Below are 22559 nucleotides of genomic sequence, written 5' to 3' on the forward strand. Positions count from 1 at the left end.
CCTCCATCCATAGTTCTTCAGGCACTCTGTCTATCAGGTCTAGTCCCTTAAATTTATTTCTCACTTCCACTATATAATCGTAAGGGATTTGATTTAGGTCATACCTGAATGGTCGAGTGGTTTTCCCACTTTCTTCAATTTAAGTCTGAACCTTAGTTTAATTTAATTTAATATGAACTTTAGTTTCCTCATTTTTGATTACCCTGATGAGCTCATGAGAGGATTAGGTGAAGTAATAGATCTTGTTAAACTTTTTATGTTATATTAGAACCTAATTGGTTAACCATGTTGTAATAGTCTCAGGTATACAGCAAAGTGTTTCAGTTAGACATATGCAAGTATCTATTCTTTTTTCAAAGTTTTTTTTCCCCATTTAGGTTGTATATGATATTGAGTAGAGTTACCTGTGCTATGGGCTTCCCTGGTGGCTCAGCTGGTGAAGAGTCTGCCTACAATGCGTGAGACCTGGGTTCAATCCCTGGGTTGGGAAGATCCCCTGGAGAAGGGAAAGGCTACCCACTCCAGTATTCTAGCCTGGAGAATTCCACAGACTGTATAGTCCACGGGGTCACAATGAGTCGGACATGACTGAGCGACTTTTACACACACACACCCCTGGGCTATACAGTAGGTCCTTGTCAGTTATCCATTTTACACAGAACAGTGTGTGATAATGGCAGTTTTATAATAAGGAACTATTGTGTCAGTCAAGAAGATCATGACTTCTTTTGAATGAATGCTAGGTAAACTCAAAGAAACAAACTGATGCTGCTATGGAGCCCAGAGGAGCAAATAAAAGCCTTCACTGTCTTCAAGAACACCCAGAGCAGGTATAACGTGTTCATTGCTAACACCAGCTAATACCTCTTTTCGCTTATATCCTATAGGCATTAAGCCAGAGGATCTTCAGTCTAAATTAGCGTCCAAGAAAAATAGAGCGTGAGCCACTTAGGTAATGTTAAATTCCCAGAAGAAATATTTAAAAATTAAAAGAAGCAAATAAGATTGATTACTTAGTTTATTCAAAACGTTATAAATTCAACACATACTCCATATTTTAAAATTTGAGATTTTATGTTATTTGCTTCATACTAAGTCTCCAAAATTTGGTGTATTTTGTACTTAAGCACATCTTAATGCAGACTTTCTTTGTTTCAAGTACTCAGTAGCCACCCATAGAGACTGCTTACAGTATTGGACAGTCCCCATCTGAACCTTCCCTCTAATCAGCTGAGAAATAGAGATGTTTCCTATGAGGCTGTTGGTTCTGGGAATTCAGAACCAGAGCCTCTCTGAGGACCTTCTCACTGTTCATCTGACTCTTAATTGCTCTTGCCCATAAAGGAGCAAGTTGTCTGTGTCACTGAGTCCCAACCTTATTGACATGACCCTGAGAATAACCGTGTTTATATGATACAAGGAATCCCCTAGGTGGGGTGGTACAGTGTGTACCGGTGTGCTATGGTTTGCCAGTTGGGAAGCTCAGATCCAAACTTGCAAGGCAACCTGCACCCTGAGGGTTGTCTGGGGGAGGGAGGCAAGCTTTTTATTGCAATCTGTGCAAACATCCTTCTTATTGATCAAGTGTTCATGCTTAAGTAACACCTCCTTCCCACAAAGAATGAGCAAGTGGCCTCATGAGCTCAGGCACCCAAGCTGTTGCTGTCAGCAACTCGAGTTGAGCAAAACAAGCTCCTCCAGCCACTGAACCCTGGGGTCAGCTTCTCCCATGTGGTTGACAGTGGGGCCCAGAAAAGCACTGTGGCCACTCCCAGCAAAGCAGACAACAAAGCAGAAAGAGCTGGGGATTGCACAGCTGAAAGACCTGACCCGCTGACACCCCCCCACCCTGCACCAGCCCAGCCCACCTTCAGCTGAGTGAAGCAAGGCTCTGTGTAGGATGGGAACTCAGCCTCAGGAAGCATGTCCAGGCAGGTGGGAAGCCCTTCAGGGGAGGGGGAAGGGAGCCGTGGTTCCATGGCTGACTGGAGATTCCTCCTCCTGCCCCCAATCCCTCCCAGCATCAGGGTCTTTTCCAATGAGTCAACTCTTCGCATCAGGTGGCCAAAGTATTAGAGTTTCAGCTTCAACATCAGTCCTTTCAATGAACATTCAGGACTGATTTCCTTTAGGATGGACTGGTTGTATCTCCTTGCAGTCCAAGGGACTCTCAAGAGTCTTCTCCAACACCATGGGATGAGTACATGGAATGAGTCATCCTTAATCAATGTACTTGGGCTATGGACTCAGGACTACCTGAACTCAAAATCTGCCTTTAAGACTTTGCCAACTCTTAGCCACGTGCCCTGGGTGAGTTAACTTGACCTCCCTTAGTCTTCCCTCTTCTGCAAAATGATAACAACTTCTTCATCGGACTGCTGTAAGATGAAATCAAGTACTGCAGACAGTTCAGCCCAGTGGGGCCCCATGGGAAGTGCTCAACAATATTCACAATCATCTCAAAGGCCTTTGGAACGGAGCTGACCTGGGAACCTAAGAGTGCTCGCCTGAAGGTGTACTCTGAGTGCCATTAGCCTTTTGGAACATCAGATAACCAAGGAAAAGGGGGGTATGGAATTCTGATAATCAGAATAGTCAATTAGGGCAACTTTGTCGAGTTGAGGGAACTTTGTCCCTTCCTTTTCACATCTCAGTGGAAAGGAAAACTTTGAAGTCAGCTCTGCCATGTGGGAAGCTAAAGGTCAATCCCTCACAGCTTACATTTCACCTACTTTGTACCATCGCACCCTCTGCCCTGTTGTCCAGCTGACTGCTGGGAGGGACACGACATCTCTTTCCTTTCTGATTCATCATTACTGAGTCAACATGAATAGGTTCAGCCTATAGCTCTAGGATTCTTCCCACGCCAGTATTCTTGCCTAGAGAATTCCATGGACAGAGGAGCGTGGCGGGATACAGTCCATGGGGTGGCAAGAGTTGGACGTGACTGAGCGACTAAACCACCACCATAGCCCTAGGACTCGCTGGCTTCTCTTTTTTCTTGGGTCATGTTGCCTGACTTCTAAAGTCTTGGATTAGCAGTCAAAACAGCCTCAGATCCTTCCTAGACAAGTGTTTGCCAGGCGCCACATGTCCCAGCTACTCCACCCACCCTACACTGCCCCTTCTCGTCTCCAGCTTCCTTCTTTGCCCTCCCTCGGAATGCTGACGGGGAGCATTGTTGAGCAGCTATTCCGGAATATGAACCCAGTGAAGTGTTCGAAAGCAGAGGAGCCAGAGATGCAAGATGAGTCACCTATATTCTGAGGGCAGAGGCTTTATTCAAAGGAGAAATTCCACTTTCCTCTAGAAGGACTTAAAAGTTCGGTGATGTCTGAAATCTGGAAATACCCCCAAAGACCTTTAAATATATTTGGTTCGCTGACTGATTCACGCCTCCCAACCTGCTCTAAAACCTGCCTTGCCACCAAACCTGCTCCCGAAACAAGGTCTCTTTTTCAGGAACAAGCTGTGAACCCCCCAGCTTTGCAAAATAGCCCAAAAATACTTTTTAAAAACATGCTTGGCCCCACCATCATCATCATCATCTTAGGAAGGTAATGTGCCTGCTCTGAGCCTTCTTTTCATCTGTACAAATAACTACCTGGCAGATTTACTTTGAGTGCCAAATGAAGTCCTTGTTATGGAGCTTGGCTCCTGGTGGCCCCTGAAGGTGGTGTCCCTCCTTATCCTTCACGGGTTTGATAAGAGTTAGTCTGGAGGTGTTTTATAAATTGAGAGGAGCTATATAAATGCAGATGCATTTATGATGCAGTGTAAAGTTGGCCTGTTGAGAAGGTCTGGCTTTCCCCACTTTAAAAATACAAGAAACCTGGTTTCTTCTTCCAACGGCCTGCCAGCCCTATCACATGAGGTATCTTGGCTGTTTCCAGACTGTGTTACAAAACTCTGGAATGTTGGCTTGTGGTCTTCTCGAACTGTTGTAAATGAGATGTGTGGTTCCTTTGTCCCTACAAAAGGGGAGAGAGGGTACACCACTCCCCTCCCACTGACCAGAGCAGCCAGTGGGTGTCAGAAATACAGCTATTGGGTCAGACGCCTTACCTCAGACAACTCACCCATGAAAGACATAAAACAATGAAGATTTGCACTTTTTAGAGGCAATGGGATGCCTGGACCAGCAAGGGGCTTGGTTTTTATTGATTTCTCAATGCAAATGGCTATGTGAAGGGAGACGTGGAGGGTGTTGCAAAGCATTATCGAACACGTGGGTTTTTGAAGAGAGAGGCTGTAGGAAACCATAGTTGATCTGGAAACAGTGTGGCCTGCTAGGCAGTGGAAGCCTGGGTTCTGGACTCCCCTCTCCTTCTTAACTGATGACTCACCCTAGCTGCCTGCTTCACCTTTCCGGGTCTCAGGTGCCCTGGAGAATAAAGTTATGGTTGTTAAATCACACTCATACCCACATGGGTCATCCAGCTGGGATGCCAGCACTGATTTACATAAAGAAGAGTGAGAGGCAATACTTCCTGCTGGTGTCAAAGCATCCTCCTGGTCTTGGCTCCTCGCTGGTCTTGGGTGTCAGCTCTCTTCTGGGGCACATTGTGAGTTCCACTCTGCGTCAAGTTGTCCTCCCAATTATAGGGTCACCAGAGCCAAAATGACCCTATGCAGTCCAGTAGTTGAGACCGTGGAAGATGGGGTGGCTGCTTGGAGTAGTGGCGGTCCAAGTGTGTCCCCAAACCAGCAGCCTCCACATCACCTGGAATTGTTAGTAATGCAGATTCTAGGGCCCTGACCCAGGCCCACTGAGTCAGAAATGCCAGCACGGGCCCAGCCATCAACATAACAAGCTCTCCAGGGAACTGTATGGCTCCCTGGAGTTTGGGAACCACTCAGAGCCTCATGCTTTCCAGCAAGTGTGGTGTCAGCAGGTGTTCAGTGGGTTGCTACTTAACACAAGTTGACATCACCCCCATCAAGTGAGAATCCTGCCCCCTGCTCCCATTGAACTGTATCTTTCTCTAAGCTACCTCTTAGAAGACTTTTTGTTTCAGGTCCTAGGGCAGGCTTAGGGCTGCGGGGCAAGAAGGGAGTCTGTGAAGTTAATGTGCCGACAGCCTGGATGAGATTCTGGCCATCTAAGACCTCTTACTGTTAATGAGGACTTGACTCCTCCAGGCCGAACCAGCAAGAAGTGGTGCTGGCTTCTGATTTAGATATTGGTCACCTGACCAAATTCAGTGAGAAGAAACCTAATGCAGCATTTCCCCGAATTTCTGCAGGCCTGATACTCAGAAAGCGTTCAAGTATTTGAGGTCTGCTAGTGGTGAAACGAACATGTAGCAACAAAGCAGCACCATGCAAAGGCTCTGCGGTGGTGGTCTGTGGCTCTGGGTCAGGTCTGGCCTTGACTGCTAACCGACTGCATGATGGTGGGTGATTTTTTTCACCTGAAAAGGCCTCATCGGCCTCACCTATAAAATAGAGATCACTCTCCAGAGTTGCTTGTGTGCCCATCCAGCATTTTTGCTTAGTGATGATGCCTTGCAGTCTCAAAGATTTTTGGACTGGAGACGGGTGACTAGTGACTTTAAAATGGAAAGAGGAGGATAGGCTGAACTGTGATGCCTTAGCAACCCTGCTTCTTCAGTGCTCGCTCAGCTGTGGGTGGTACAGACTGTACCCATCATTCTGGGTTCTAAATCCTACCCAGCTATGCCTGTCCCTCTGTCTAGATTCTAGAGTGACTTGAAAACCTTGTAATTCTAGACGGGTCACCAGCCCATTCCAGAAGAAGGCTTATCTCTAAAAGACAGACCTCTGCTTATCCAAATCTTAACATTATAACTGGAGCCAATTAGAGTGGTGTCTCAATTTTCTCTCCTCCTAAAATCAAGGAGCACTTTTCCCCTCTTGTTACTTAGACTTTCCTTTTCCTATCACAATCTCAGGGATTCTGCCCAAAAATGAAGGTGCAAAACTTGGTTTACCTCCTCCCCTTCCCCAAGGTATGGCCTTTATAAAAGGTTTTGCTTGTTAAAACTTAGCTTTCCGAGCTGAGGACTCTCTCTCTCTCTCTCTTTCACTCTCTCTCTCTCTCCTTTTTTTTTTTCTTCCTCTAAAGCCCATTGCATAACAATCTCCTGCTTTAACCTTTTGCCAAATCCTACACTTCTCACTGCCAGGGGTTACTGTGCAAGTGTTTAAATAGGTAACATCTACCTTTGAACCTCTATTGCAATAGGTTCAAAGGTTCCAGGAGAGCTGGTTAGCTACTCTCAGTACGATACACATTGGCTTCAGGTGTGGTCCCGACTCCAGCGCTAAGGAAAAGGCAGAGGCTCCTGAATGTGGTGCTGAACCAGCACAGACAGCTGTGAGGGGCACATTTCCTGGAACCCAGAAGTGAGCGGACTCTTACAAGGTAAAAACTGCAATAATGCTACCCGCTCTATAGCTTATATGATATGGGATAATAGAGATGGGGGTGACAGGGGAGAAGAAAGTTGGACGTGTGCCTATTCTCAGCCTAAGGCTCATTACAACATGAAATAGCATTTGTTTGTGTAGTGATCTTAGCTGACCTGCAAGGGAGGCAAAAAAAAAAAAAATCAGCTGCAAAAGGTGGGTGGAGACGTGGAAGGAATCTAAACTGCTAGCAGGAGATGGACTTGGAAAAAAGAGTGGTTGATCTCACTAAGTGCAAATAAAACAGACTTAAAAGCCTTAAGAGTTATAGCCAAAGCCAAGATGTGGGTCTCCTTCATCTTCCATTTTGAAATGTCTGTATGATTGGAAATGCCATCCGACAGCTGCAGCCCTTCCCATTCGGAAGGGAGCAGGGAAGGAAACCCTTAGCAGACTTGCTATCCAATGCTAGGGTCTGTACTAGATGTGTGATATACATTGGCTCATTACCTCCTGTAAGGTAAGGGGTATTATTCCCATTATCACAGGTAAATAATGTGCCTCTGGGCTCTTAAAGAGCACCGCCTGGCTCCATAGCTAAGAGGCGGTGGGGCAAGAATCTGAGTCCCAATCGGTATGCTGCCTGATGCAGAGTTCTTGAGTGCTGTGAAAACTGTCCATCATTCCCTCAAAATTCGGCAGTGTCCCTGGTGTGTGTAGGATTGAACAAGAATGCACCTCCAGGTGCTAGAGCTTTAGAACCACCCAGACTCTTCCAAACTTGACAGTGTTTGATCCTGGAGGAAACCATCTTCTCCTGGCCCTAAGCTCTTCATCTGGTTGGTAAAAGAAGACAGCACCCAGGGAAAAGCCCAGCAGCATGAGAATGGCTGAGACACCCACTCTGCTGCCCTCTGCTCTTCACTGGAGGGAGCTGCCCCTGGGGAAATGAGCTCGGAAACTCAGCAAAGACAAGTGTTCCTCCAGCCAAGAGATGAACCCAAAGATGGAAAGGCGGGCGAGGGAGGGGCACCCTCATCCTAACCTACTTCAGCCTTCTTCCATGTCTAAAGTGGGATCCCATGAGGTCAAGGGACCAGCTCTTAGGTTCCCTGAGATTGGGACATAGCTCACTCTGGTTTTTATGGTTGGAGGCTTTGAGGAACTCCTCTGTGTAGAGAAGGACTCCTAATACATCTCTAGAGAAGACCTGAGCCCTTGTTGGATTTACGTTGAGCCTTCTTAAAGGGACTGAGGCTAGGGAAAGTGCTGCTTAATTCTGGGGTGTCTCAGAGGTGGTGGGGAGAGGTGGGGTTGGGGAGAGGTAGGAGAATTCATTTTTTCTGCCTTCAAATCTGAGAATAGAAACTCCCATGCCCTTCTGAGGCCACAGCCATAGGTGAATCCGATGAGACTACTATGGGTCCTGATGCCCTGTCCTCAAGATCCTTTCAAGGTGTCTTCACATTCAAAGCAATTTTTATAATAATTGTTATTGTTTAGTCGCTAAATTATGTCCAACTCTTTTGCAACCCCATGGACTATAGCCCGCCAGTATCCTCTGTCCTTGGGATTTCCCAGGCAAGAATACTAGAATGAGTTGCCATTTCCTCCTCCAGGGGATCTTCCCAACCTAGGAATCCGACCTGTGCCTCCTGCATTGCAGGCAGATTCTTTACCAGTGAGCCACCAGGGAAGCCCCTTTTATAATAATATCAAGAAGTAGTTTGCCTTTTCACTGTCGTCTCACGAGTGCACCGTGAAGTTTTTCAGAGGCTCCTGAGAGATGCAGGATCAGTCTGACAGCTAATGCAGCATATGTGCTTGTGGATTCCTGATTTTACAATTTCTCAGATTTTATCTGGGAGGTGAGGGTGCCAGCAGCAAACATTTTTAATTAAACATTGGAGGTCTGAAGAGGATGTGTCACAGGAAACAAATAGACTCTCCGTGGCTGTCCCTGAGGTTCCTGACATACTCGTTTTGCTGGCTTTTTCCACACAGCTCCAGGATTTGAGGCAGGCAAGCAGGGACTGGGGAGAGGCGACAGCGTGCATGGCTGGCCAGCAGAGCTGGCCTCCAGGTTTCCCCATGGTCCTGGAAAGGATGTGAGTGCCGAGGTGCCCTGTGGTTGGACCACATTGTCCCGGGAATTCAGCAGGGGTCTCACCTTTCTGACAGGGGTGGTCTGCGAGGGGCACCTCCATCATCTCCGTCTGGTTCTCCCTCGTCAGGCAGACAGGAGTGAGTGCAGGCTGGCTGCTTTATCAGCCCTCATGGACTGCCAGTAAAGGCTCTGAAACCCAGCCAGGGGAGCTTTGGCGGCTTTTCTCCTGATCAGAACACTTCCACTTTCTGTTGTGAAAGAAAAACCAGGAAGTGAAGTCCCCGAGCACGTTAGAAGCCCGCTGTAGCCTGACTCCTGACTCAGGGCAGCTCATACTCGGGGCTGACGGCTTGGAACCAGAGATCCTCAGCCTGCAGGGATGCTCTGAAGCCCCCCTGACCCTGGAGGAGCTGGGGTGAGGCGTGAGGACTCACGGAACTCAGAACCAGGAGGCTCCATTCCCTGGGAGCACCAAGAGATGTGGTCCCTTCACAGGGTAAGGGGGCAGCTGGAGGTGTATTTAGCAAGGGGTCTTGTGGGTGTGGGGCAGAAGCCTGGGGGGCATCCTGACCCCCAGCTCTGGAGAGCTTGGAACTTCCTGTGTCCCAAGCACGTGTTGGTACTTGCTTTCTCTGCGGTCTCTTAAGGACTTTTTTAAACCCTCTTCATCAGGAAGGTCAAGGGGGAGGAGGAACGTGGAGCAGGAATTGGTTTTCTTTTCTCCTGCCTCTCTTGGGAAAGGGAACCACAACCCAGACCCCTTTTTGAGGGCCTGAGGCTCTGCCTATAGCTCGTCTGGGCTTTACTGGGAGGGAAGAGAAGGGTACTACTGAGTCATGTTTGACTCTTTGTGACCCCATAGCATGCCAGGTCCCTCTGTCCATGGAATTTCCCAGGTAAGAATGCTGGAGTGGTGTCATTTCCTTCTCCAAGGGATCTTCCCAACCTAGGGATCTGGGCTGGAGGGTGCCCTCGATTTTCCTGATGGATTTTGAGACCTTCCAAGGGGAAGATCTGCTAGATGTATGACGGATGGAATGAATGCTTTCTGGATGAAGCTGGGTCTGTTTTAAGGGGTAGGGCCACAAGTTGGCCTTCAAGGGGTGAGTGTTGGGAAGGGATCCCATGATTGGGGCTTACTCCCTTCTGTGGGTATTCGTCCTTTTGGTGATTTGAAAAGCAGGATTGAATCTAAACTCCGATTTATAGGTAATTGGTAGTCTTCAAAAGTAATAGAATTAAGCTAAATTTAATTTAATTTAAAAATAAAAGATTGAGTCAGTTAAAAATTTTTAAAAAGGACTCATTGGTTTTGGTGATACCGCCCTCTATATTCCAGCATGGGAGTTACTTCATGGTTGTTCCCTCCAGCTGATAAATATTTGAGGTTGAACACTGACGTGTCTTGGAAGAGATGTATAATATCTTGTAAATATCACTTATGCAGTTGGCACAAAAAAAGGAACACAACTAGAAATAAAACAAGAGTCACAAATAATTATAGAACAGACAGGCAATACAGCCAAGTAAAGTAGATGATACGAAATAAGATGCAGGTCGGGTGGGGAAGTCTGACAGAATGCAAGGCAGGCACATCCCAGATAAACATAGTCCAATTCAATCCCTAGGTCAGGAAGATCTCCTGGAGAAGGAAATGGCAACCCACTCCAGTATTCTTGCCTGTAAAATCCCATGGATGGAGGAGCCTGGTAGGCTACACTCCATGGGGTGACAAAGAGTCAAACATTACTGAGCAACTTCACTCACTCAATGTAACATTTTTTTTTTTCCTAAACATTATCCAGACCAAACAGGATGCTTTAGCCAAGTGTATTTTTTGAGGTCCTGACCTAAAATAATCTTTTCTCCAAGTCATATTCTAACTCTCTGGGGGCAAAGACACGTAAAATAATATCAGTGTATCATTGAATGCCTAAATGCTAAACATGTAGCGGGGGCTCCAGATACAAGAAGTAGGCTGGGGGTTAGGGAAGAAGAAAGTATGTGGAAACGAAGCAGGAGAGGGAATAGGAAGCCAGTTAAGCACCAGATATCATGGGTACTCTGACATTAACTAAGACAATATGAGATAGGTGGTGAAGAGAGTAGGCTCAGAGAGGTGAACCCAGTTGTCAACTGGAATTGAAGCTACAGTCCGTGTGATGCTAAAAGACATGTTCCATCCACCTCTGTGTAGAGTTAGCCTTTCTCTGCATTTCCTAGATATTTTCATTTGTAAAAAGATTCTTATGTATGGTGACCTAGGTGGTAGGTAGGTAGGTAGATAGGTAGATATTGATTTCATATATCTATTAGAGACTTTTTAGGTTGATATTTTTCTAGAATGCAAATAATACAGCTATCATTCATTGACTATTTACTGTGAGGGCAGTGTTGTGTTTACTGTTTTATGGGGCTTTCATCTCTTGATCTTCAAAAACAGTCCTGTGATAGGTAGGTATGGTTTTTTGTAGATGGGGAAACCAAGACTGGGAAACAAACTGGATACAGTATGAAAAGACTGGAGTGGAATCTGGCTCATTTAGTTCTGAGGGCAAACTCTGTCTCCATTTCTGATGAGTCTAGTTTAGTGCATGGACCTAAGAGTAACAAACTAGGAGAAATTTCTTTTTTGCAAATCCTCCCACTTCACGTCAATGGAAATGGAAAGCAGATCGATCAGTGGTTGCCAGGGATGGGGAGGAAAGAAGAGTAACTGCTTAATGGGGAGAGGATTTCCTTTGGGGATGACGCAAGTGTTTTGAGTATAGATAGAGGTGGTTGTACAACATTATGAATGTACTAAGTGCCCACTGAATTGTTCACTTTTAAGTGGTTCATTTTATAAAGTTACATGATTGTGAAAATGAAGTTGCTCGGTCGTGTCCAACTCTTTGCGACCCCGTGGTCTGTAGCCTATCAGGCTCCTCCGTCCATGGGATTCTCCAGGGAAGAATACTGGAGTGGGTTGCCATTTCCTTCTGCAGGGGATCTTCCCAACCCAGGGATCAAAGCCGGGTCTCCCACATTGCCGGCAGACGCTTTAACCTCTGAGCCACCTCCCTACCTCCCCCAACCCCGCTCCCGTCCAGCCAAAAAAAAAAACACAAAGAACTCCCACTTCTTGGCAGGTGAATTCCTAAACTAGGATTTGGAGATTTCTCAGAAACCAGGAATGTGATTTCTGTTTCTGTCTGTCTCATATGCCTGGCCAGCAGATGAACTGACTCCCATCTGAGCTGTGACCTCAGGTGACCCATGTCTGGACACATCCTGCCAGGGTGACGTGTCTCCAGCAGCCCTGAGGTCAGCCATCGCTTTTACTCTCACCACACCCTGCTGTAAACATATCCTGGTCTATTTCTTCCCCCGTATAACTGTGCATCCTGAGATCAGAAATGCACTTCTCATTCCTCCCCTGGCACAGAGACTGGTATTTCCCAGGTTCTTAATTCATGTCATTAAGATAAATAAGAGCTTTGAAGCTCGGAAGGTTAGGCAGCCCTTGGACTGCTGTTGCCAGGCCATGGTACCCACCCTCTGTTGGGGAGCTGGTCGTAGATCTCTGGGTCTCTCCATGGGTCATTCTACTCTAAGAGGTTGAGGTGGCTGTGGGAGGATGCACGAGTTTCACAAGGTTGAGGGAGACCACATGGTCTCCAATTAGAAATCCTCTGTTTGAATGCCAATGAGGAGATGGTAAGACATTTGCATATAAGTCGAAGGGCAGTTACAGTACAAAGTCCATGACCAACTCTTCACTTTGGGGACGTCTCAAAATAGAACATCTGATATTGACAAGGAGTTGGATGTCAAGGTAAGTGGAAGAGGGGAAAAAGGAAGCTTATCTTCACTGAGGGCTTCCCATGTGCCAGACAGTGTACTGGAAGGTTCATCTAAAGCAAGGATACTAACCTGCCCTTTCTGGAGTGCAATGGAGGGAAACTGATGCTCAGTGACATTAAGTAACTGTCAAACTAGGAGAAATCAAACAGGGCCACCTATCTGGTAGATGGTAGTGCTGATACTCAGGTACCTGGAAAGGATAGGGCCTTAAAAGGAGCTGAGACTTTGGGGAATAAAGCTTGTTGTTTGCACATTGCCTTTTCATACTGTTCGTGGGGTTCTCAAGGCAAGAATGCTGAAGTGGTTTGCCATTCCATTCACCAGCAGGCCATGTTTTGTCAGAACTCTCCACCATGGTCTGTCTTGGGTGACCCTACATGGCTTGGCTCATAATTTCATTGAGTTAGGCCAGGCTGTGGTCCATGTGATCAGTCTGGTTAATTTTTCTGTGATTGTGACTTTCTTTCTGTCTGCCCTCTGATGGATGAGAATAAGAGGCTTGTGCAAGCTTCTTGATGGGAGGGACTGGCTGTGGGGAAAACTGGGTCTTGTTCTGGTGGGCAAGGACAGACTCAATAAGTTTTTAATCCAATTATCTGCTGCTGGGTGGAGTTGTGTTCCCTCCCTGTGGTGTGGCCTGAGGCCACTTGCACACTGAGTCCGGTGAGCCCTGACCTTTGGCCCAACCAGTAGTGTGAAGACTAATTCTGCAAAGAGGCCTCTTTCCCAAATTCTTGCATCAGCCTGTCTTTATCCTGGCCTGCAGTGACTTAGTCCTAGCACTTTGTCAAGCCTATCTATGTACAGGCTCTTATCAACTCCAGCGGACGGTACTGGCTCTGCTGACCTCCATGCTCTCATAATTCACTTGGTCAGCAATAAGCTTGGAAGGCCTTTGGAAATGTTTAATGAAGCAAGGCTTTCCTTGGGGTTGGGCTGCTGGACTGTGACTTGTTGGAAGCGCAGTAGTAGATCAAAGCTGACTGAGTTTATCTGAGATCCAGTGGGATTTGTCACCGCCTGTCACCAGGTTATGAGTGGCTCAGCAACTATTCTGTACTATCCTCGTGGACTGAGGTAAGATGATTTTGGCATTTGACTTAATGAGGGCTTTCCTGGTAAATTTTACCCAACCCAACTGGCCAAGGTTGGCACCCCAAGGTTCTTTGGTGTTTGGGAACTGAGTGACTCCTGTGCTGCAGTGTCTATACCAGGCTCCACTGTCTTATTCAGTCATTTGGAAGTCTTTTCTTTTTCCCTCTCAACTAAAGGCAGATCCTCTACCCCCATCAGAAGTGCCTGTTCACCATTTCCCTTCATCCACCTTTTCCCTTCATGCTTGTCCTGCTCTTGTGTCTCCAACCATGCCCCACCTCTTACCCAACATCTGGGTATTCCTCTTCCTCTCTTCCCGGAGGTTTATCCTGCCTAATGTGGTGACCACTCTTGCCATGGAAGAGTGGATGGAGAGACATAGACAACAGTGGAGAAAGATGGTTTGGCAACAGTGACCCTGGTTGGGATCATAATTGGGGTCTTAGCAGCCGTGGTCTTCCTTTGTGGGGTGGTCATCCTTGATTGACCCTGGACAAAGGGCTATTGGCAATAAACCCAGGGGATCAAGGACCACACATCCTTGAGGAGCTAGTGCTCCTTGGAGGTACCTCCACCGTCTCCAGTCTACACTGGCTTCTCCTTCAAATTCATTAGCTCCTCTTCCACACTGCATCCTTCTATGAGTGCTTTTAGTGTTTGATGGACCCATAAGTCCCCAGAGGGCAGGAGCTGTGTCTTCTAAGTGTTTGGCCCTCTGCACATGGCACAATGCTGAATACACAGGTACATTGCTGGATATACACCAGTGTATACAAACAAAATCTTAGTTTGCCTTATTCAAATGAAATGATATGTAAATTTAAAGCACAGAGGATAAATGTATCTCTTGCCACACACACACTTTGTCCAGCCCAGCAGATGCTCCCAGAGCTGGGGTACATTTCACAGCACATTTGTTTCCCACCTGGGGAAGTGGCTTTATCCTCTGATGGACTAGGAACTCTGAATGTACTTTCCCCATTGCTGAACCTACTGCCTGACCAACAGTAAGTACTTGTTTATTTGTATACCTGCAGGATGAATGAAGCTTGACCTCACTCAGGTCAGGCTGTTGAGTGTTGCCCTTGCTATGGCAGGAAGTCCCAGATGTGGCATTTCTAAAGAGGGCTAGGCAACTCTGCCCCCATCCCTACCTGCACTCCTTGCCCCACTAGGCATAGGCGCACGTCATGCTCATTGCGAAGTTGAATTTTGCAAACTCTTTCCTTCCCCAGACCACCCCCCTCAACCCTGCCCTTCTCTAAACATGTGACAATGGTGAGTGAAAGCGGAGGACGACTCTCTGGCACTCTGGGCTAAGATAGTCTCTGCATAAGGGTGCTTGCACCCCAAATTGTCTGCTGAGCCCCAGGAAACACGCAAGACCCAAACCCAAGGACTGAGTAGATTCAACTCCAATACCATAGCTTTTCTTGTGCCGTTTGGCAGCAGAGACATCTCCAGTGTGTATACATCACAATCCTAAGGATTTGTTTACAGTTAGTGGGCCATGGGACCTGTCCCAAGGCCAGCCCTCCCCTTCTCTCTGCCAGCTGCCCAACAAACTGGAACTGTTGGGTATGGCCTGGGAACTGGGCTAGGAACAGCAAGGCCTGGGAGACTGGTATATCTGTCCTGTTTTCATTATTTTAATTAGAATCTTTCCATGGCTGGAAATGACTTCTTCACTACCCTTGGGATTTTAACAGGGACCCCATTTGGTAATGGTGTCTTCCTGCTTGGCCCCACATGAATAATCCTGTGGTAGGGAAAAAAGAGGCCGTCTGCCTGGGGACATCCCAGGCAGTGTGTGTTTTAGAGCGCACTGGGTGTCAGGTCCCCAGGTGAGAAGAGCCCCCGAGGTTTGGGAACCCAGCCCTGTGTGGTGGAGAAGGCTAGAGGCTAGAGCCAGGCAGTGGCCTGAGCACCTGGGCGCTGGTGAGTGGCTGGGAAGTTATCTGTAGTCTTGTAGTCAGGATGTTACGCCAGCCTCTGTTTTCAGTAACTGCTGAGAATGATGAAAGATGCAATTTCGGGTACCCTTTGGCCCCGTGACTCAAACTTCACCTTTGGTTTCTTATCTGCTAAGGGCATTGATCTGGTTACTCTCGGAGCTGCTGTCCAGACTGGCGGGTGAAAGGAGCGTGGGCAATAGGCTGCTGATGGAACGTGGCTTTGGCGGTGAGGGAGGCTTCGTTCTAGAAATGAGGCTGAGGCTGTATTCTCAGGCGTAGTCACAGGAAATGTCTCCAGCCAACATGGTGGAACTTTCTAAGTCAGCTGCCTGAGTTGGAGGTGGGATAATACAGAGTTGTTCACTTTAAGTTTTTGTTTTGTTTTGTTGTTAAAGCGTGACCGTTACAGATTAAATGATACATCGCCTCAAGTGCTATGTTCCCAGTGAGACCTACTCTAACCTCCCTAATTAAAACTCACCCCACTGCTGTCCCCTCAATCCTCTTTCCCTACTATAGTTTTAACTTTTTATTTGGTATTGGGGTATAGCCGATTAACAGTGTTGTGATAGTTTTTAGGTGAACAGCAAAGGGACTCTGCCATACATATGCATGCATCCATTTTCCCCCAGACTCCCCTCCCATCCAGGCTGCCATATAACACTGAGCAGTTTCCATGACTTACTGGAGTTGTATTTTACTGGGGAGCTCAACAGCAAACCTGAACAAGAATTAGATTATAGAATACTGTGGAATAAAAACTATCTCCCCAGCACCTGGAATGATGCTAATGATATCTGAGCCACCAAGGAAGCCAATGACATATAGACAAGCTTAAGTATCTTGGGCTGAATGATTGAAAACTCAAATTTTCTAGAAAATCCATTCATAAAAACTCCTCTTCAGTCTGTCTTTTCCTATGAGGATTATTCTTTCAGGAACACAAAAGCATACACTACATTGCCCAAGCAGTTTTTCCCTTTGTTGTTGTTGTTTAGTTGCTCACTGGTATCCAACTCTTTGTGACCCTATGGACTGCATGCAGCACACCAGGCTTCCCTGTCCTTCACTATCTCCTGGAGCTTGCCCAAACTCATGTGCATTTAGTCAGTGATACCATCAACCATCTTGTCTTCTGTTGTCCTCTTCTCCTCCTGCCTTCAATCTTTCCCAGCATCAGGGTCTTTTCCAATGAGTCAACTCTTCGCAGTACTTGGTGATATTTCGTGTGTGTGTGTGTGTGTGTGTGTGTGTGTGTGTGTGTGAAGTCGCTTCAGTTGTGACCAACTCTTAGTGACCCTATGGACTGTAACCCACCAGGCTACTCTATCCATGGACTTCTCCAGGCAAGAATACTGGAGTGGATTGCCATGCCCTCCTCCAGGAGATCTTCCCGACCCAGAGTTAGAACCCGTGTCTCTTTTGTCTCCTGCATTGGCAGGCAGGAGTTTTTTTTTTTACCACTAGTGCCCCCTGGGAAGCCTGATATTTCACATAGTTCTTTCCTTATCAATATATACAGATCTGCTTTATTTTCCTTAATGTGCTCAGTTGCTCAGTCATGTCCAACTCTTTGTGAGCCCACCAGGCTCCTCTGTCCATGGGATTTTCCCAAAAAGAATACTGGAGTGGGTTGCCGTTTCCTCCTCCAGAATTCTCTTTAATACCTGCCAATAAGTCTGTTGTATGTAAGTGGTATAATTTACCTGGTTATTCTCCTATCAAGGAAGACTTTTCTGATGTCTGACATTATCAGCAGTCCTATAAATTTAATGATGATGAACATAATAGCTAATACCTGAGCCTGTGGGTCAGGCATTGTTCTAGGCACCATACAGGTACATTAACTTCTTTAATCATGAGGATAGCCTTATGAGGGAGATATTAGTATTGCCATTTTATAGACACAGAAATACACAGAGGTTATTTACCCTAGGTCACAAAGCTGATCACAAAGATTGGGTGCAACCTGACTCAGAATCCACATTCCTAACCCATGACTCAAACAGCTGCTTAAAGTGATGCCCTTTATTGAATTTAAGTCTTTCTACAAGATAAATTACTAGTCGTGTCCTTAGGTCAAAAGGCACATAATTGTGGTTTCAGACAATGGACACATCCCTAAGGAGACTGCCCCAAATTTACATCTCCATGATTGATCCTGCATTTAATACTGCTTCATCATTACTAATCTGGGATTTCATTTAGATTTGCATTTTAAAAAACTGTAAGTGAGGTTGAATGTCTTTCCCGGTTTTAAGTAACCTGTTTGTTTTGCTGTGAACTTTCTGGTCATTCCCTCTGCCGTTGGTTTTACTGGGTTATGTGCTGTTTTTCATTGACTTCTAAGCATTTCTACTGAGGAAATGAGCTCTTTGCCTAGCTGGAATATTTGATACTATTCCCAGTTTATCTTTGACTTTATCTTTGATATCTTTTCTGCGGGGCAAGTATCTTTTAAAGCTTTGCATAAGCCAACATTTTCCTTGCACAGCTTCTCGGTTTTGTGTCTGTCTTGAGTCTTCTCCATGTCAGGATTATAAAAAACAATTCTCTCACATTTTTTTATCCCCCAGTACTCTCACAGCTTTCAATGTTTTATATCTCGTCTTTGGTCCATCTTCAATGTATTTTCTAAAATAATTAACTTATTTCTGGTTGTGCTGGGTCTTTGTTGCTGCTCACATGCTTTCTCTAGTTGCAGAGACCGAGGGCTACTCTTTCATTGAGGTACGCAAGCTTCTCACTGCAGTGGCTTCTCTCGTTCCAGATCACAGGCTGGGATCTGCAACAGATAAACTCTGTAGTTGCCACCCTCGGGCTCAGTAGTTGTAGCACATGGGCTTAGTTGTTCTGCAGCATGTGGAATCCTTCCAGCCCAGGGATCGAACCCATGTCCCCTGCCTTTACAGGCAGATTTTTATCCACTGTACTACCAGGGAAGTCCTTCCAGTGTATTTTTGTTTTAGGGGTAAGAGAGAAATCAGCTTTAGGTATTTTGTTTGAATGGCTAGTCAGTTGTTTCAACACATTGATTCAAAGTGAAAAAAAAAATCTATCTTAATTTGGACTGCAATTTAGTATATGATAATAGCATATACTGAGGGTATTTCAGGATTATCTCGTTACATAGACTTGTATTGGTAACCAAGAGAAAATTTCCATAGTAAGCAAATTTGGTAACGTTTACTTCACTGCTACCCACCCAATTCCTGTTATTTTTCAAAAATTTTCAATTTTTTGTAAGTTTTATTCTTCTGGGTGAGTTTTAACTTATTCGTTTCCCAAGAAAATCTTGTTGGTCTTTATTAGGGTTGCATTAAATGTATAGATGTATTTAGAAAGATAGGACCCCTTGACTATTTCAAGTATATCTTTCCATTTTTTTCAAGGTGTCACTTTGTAAATATAGGTTTTATACATTTATTCTTATATACACTATTGGGAATGGCACCTTTTCCATTATTTTCAAAATATAGGAAAGCTGTTGATTCTCTGGCTATGATTTGGTAACTGGGCACCGTACTGAAGTCTTCCCTGATGGCTCAGCAGACAACAAATCTGCCTGCAATGCAGGAGATGCAGGAGACATGAGTTTGATCCCTGGGTTGGGAAGATCCTTTAGAGGAGGAAATAGCAATCCACTCCAGTATCTTCCCTGGAAAATCCCATGGACAGAGGAACCTGGCGGGCTATAGTCCAAAGAGTTGGATAAGAGTGACTGCGATGAGATGACAACTTATTGACATATCTCACGGTATCTAATTGCCTCTTATTTCTTTAGAGGAATTTTAGGATTCCCCTGTCACTTTTTTTAAAATTGGGAAATATGACAACAAATTTCATCTTGGATATAACTGAATATTGGTCCTTCTGATTTTTGAATGATTTAAAATAGCATAGGTACCTGGATCCTGGATGAAGGATGAGCAAGAAATATTGTTTTTTTTAAAAAAATAAAAATAACAATGGCATGGTTAGTTGAGGTTTACCCTCTTTAAGAACCAGTGCTTTTCTGTATCTGCCTTTAAATATTATTATTATTTAAAAAAATAAAATAAAAAATAAAAATCATTATTATTTAAAATTATTATTGAAATATAGTTGATTTACAATGTTGTGTTAGTTTCAGGTGTACAGAAAAGTGATTCAGTTATTCATATGTATATAAATATATATATTCTTTTTTTATATTCTCTTTCATTATAAGTTATTATACTGAGTACAGTTCCCTGTGCTATGTCCTCATTATCAGCTTTTGCTCTGGCTAGATTTGTGAAACAGGTTTGTTGTCTCAAATTATGTTATCTTTTATTTTCTTAGTAGAAGAAAACTATTTGCTACAGAAGAGTAAAGATATAAGGAAATGTGAAAATTCCTTAGTTCTTGACGAAACTGAGTGAAGGATCTTTCAATAGAACACTTATGTGATTCACAATCAATGCATATTAAGGAAAAGTTTATCAGTTCCTCCCAAGTGTACTCATGAGGCTATTGGTTTGTAGTGTCCTATTGATCTTTTGCCATTATTTTGAAATTTGTCTATACATATTAACTATTCAGTTAAGGAGTGAAATGTTGTTTAGTCGCTAAATCATGTCTGACTCTTTTGCAACCCTATGGACTGTATCCCACTAGGCTCTTCTGTCCATGACATTTTTCCCATGCAAGAATATTGGAGTGGGTTGCCATTTCCTTCTCCAGGGGATCTTCCTGACCCAGGGATCAAACCCACATCTCCTGCATTGGCAGGGGGATTCCCCACTGCTGAGCCAGCAGGAAAGCCCTTGAGGAATGAAATGAAGCCCTCCTAAACTGGAGGTGGCAGAAATTTAAGGGAAATAACCATGAAGTCTGGGTTAGAACTTAAAGCCCAACCAAGAAAGCAGAACTTTCATATACAGCCTCCTAAATAACACACAGGCCCATCTGGAGTCATTATGAGTTGTGAAGACTGATGACATAGTCTCTAGGAGACAGTAGGTAATTCAGGATGGAAGAATGTTGATTAATTGGGTATAAGAACTTGGGGACTCTGGACCCTTTTTTAATGAGCTTCCCATCGCCACAGAATGAGTCCATACATGCAGGAGAGCACAAAAACCAGTTAAACCCAAATGAGTGGGCCACTTTCTAGAAGGCAACTTTTTTAAAAAAAAAGCTTATAATTGCAATATATATCTCATTATTGCATAGAAAAATAATTAGTTCTTCAAGCTTAAAAGCAAAGATAATTTGTCTTATTGTCCTTTGAATTCCAGAAATCCATAGTAACAGAATTACATATTTCTAGCCTGGATTTTTTGCCCACTGAACACTGTAGATGACTTCATCTGATAAGATCCATCCTGTAGCTGCCTCTAAACCTGGAGGAATAGACTGACCCTGACCGACTTTTTTTTTTTTTTTTTTTTTCCTGACCGACTTTTGATGTGTTAGAAATACATCCTTTCACCATCTGTTATTCCAAAACCAATGCCTTGTCAAAATATTGATTGGGAGTGCATGTCTTAAGATTGTCCAGAGTGATTTTTGATGATCTAAGATTGGAGAGCTTGTGGGTGGGGGAGTTTTATTAAGGGGAAAATGAGTCAACTGAGAGTATGTAGAACAGATAATTCTGAACTAGAAAACTGATCATTTATTCAGTAACCACTCATTGAAAGTTTCCTCTGTGGCAAGCATGGTGCTTGGCATCATGATTGGAAGCACTGCAGTGAACAAAACAAAAGTCCCCATTCCAATGAATGCATCAGTTTAATAGGGGCAATGGACCAGGACTGTTTAAGATGGCTGACAGTGACATAAAGAAGAGAAAGCAGGGTATATGATAGCCTCTGAGGTCCAATAGGGTGATCCTAGAGAGTCTCTGAGGAAATGACTTGGAGTTGAGATCCTACCTAGAAGCAATACACGACCATTTCAAATCTGTGGGATAGCGTTTCAGGCTAAAAAGAAGAAGAGCAAAGGCAGAGACCCTAGGATTGGAGTAGACTTATGCTTGAAGAGCAGAATACATGGAAGAAAAATAAAATCTTTTAAATGGAAGGAATAATGAGAAGAAAAATTATTTGTGGACTATAGGGATAATCTGAAAGACTCATAGCAATAAACATCGTTGACCAAAAACATGAATCTAGAGTAGAAAGGGTCATTTAGGGACTTTATCCAAAGAAAACAAGATTTAAGACATGCTGCCCCAAATCTTCAAAGGAGCAAAACCCAAAGGGTGAGTATGAGGTGGCCACAACTTAGGTACCAAGGCTGGTCCTGAGAGCTTGCTAACAGGTATGAAGGCAGAAGGTGTCCTTCAGCTAGCTTGAAAAGTCAGTATGTCAGGAGCCAGATGAGTAACGTTGGCTCTGGCCATCCAAACCACGGAGGAAAGGAGGGCCCTGGAGAGAATCAGGGGAAGGGCTGAGGACAGATGGGCATCAGAGGGGGTGGGGCTGAGGCGTGTCAGTGTTACCACATCAAAAAGCAGAGGAAGCTTTCCACTTGGGGGAAGCCTGTGGCTTGTTCGACCATCTGTAGATAACCTCAAACAGGAACTCCTAGCTACAGCATGACACAGCCCTCCTTCCTCTTTTTTTTAATGCTATGGCACTTCTCCCTACTCCATTCTTTCCCAACTGGGAGTGACATTAGGGAAGAGGAAATGCTTGCAGGGGTTTCTGTGAAGCAACAGGTCCAGAACTGTAATTCAAGTGACACAGGACGCATGATGGGAGAGAGGGTGGCTTTCCCCCTTGTTATTTGAGCACCTCTGGAAATGTTAATAGGTTCTAAAGTGTAGAATGGTAACCAGTCCAGTACTGGTATAACCTGAAGGTCTTGCCTTCTTTGAGCTCTTCAGTTTCTCCCATTTAAGCAGTGAGAGAGTTACATGATATGGTTGCAAATTCTCTCTAGTGCCAGCATCCTCAGTTTCAAAATGTGTCTGGGTTGTACATCAAAGAGGAGACTATCAAGATAGCGAAATGACAACCTATACATTGGGAGAAAATATTTGAAAATTATATATCTGAAAAGGATCTAGTATCTGTAATATATAAAGAAAGCTTGCAACTCAACAACTAAAGGACAAATAGCTCAATTTAAAAATAGGCAAATGGCTGAAATAGACATTTCTTCATAGAAGAAATGCAAATGGCAAAAAAAAAAAGATGAAAAGTTGCTCAACA

The 22559-nt window shown here is 44.8% G+C and overlaps 1 protein-coding gene across 5 annotated transcripts in view; it reads left to right on the forward strand.

Annotated features, from left to right (window-relative positions):
• Window positions 1-6206: 6206 nt before the first annotated feature.
• The window catches only part of ACSL5 (acyl-CoA synthetase long chain family member 5), a 49126-nt gene continuing 32773 nt past the window's right edge, over window positions 6207-22559 (forward strand). For 2 of the 5 annotated variants that reach the window (XM_043925693.1, XM_043925697.1), the window contains exon 1: window positions 8639-8975. Coding sequence is in view for 1 of the 5 variants with exons in the window: in XM_043925697.1 (XP_043781632.1) it covers window positions 8958-8975 (18 nt within the window). In the remaining 4 variants the exon portion in view is untranslated. Of the gene's footprint in view, window positions 6389-8638; window positions 8976-11694; window positions 11786-13275; window positions 13403-22559 lie in introns of those variants that run through there. The other 3 variants (XM_043925692.1, XM_043925696.1, XM_043925694.1) reach the window with 3 other exon arrangements.

The sequence above is a fragment of the Cervus elaphus genome, chromosome 15 (genome assembly GCF_910594005.1).
Source record: "Cervus elaphus chromosome 15, mCerEla1.1, whole genome shotgun sequence".
NCBI lineage: Eukaryota > Metazoa > Chordata > Mammalia > Artiodactyla > Cervidae > Cervus > Cervus elaphus.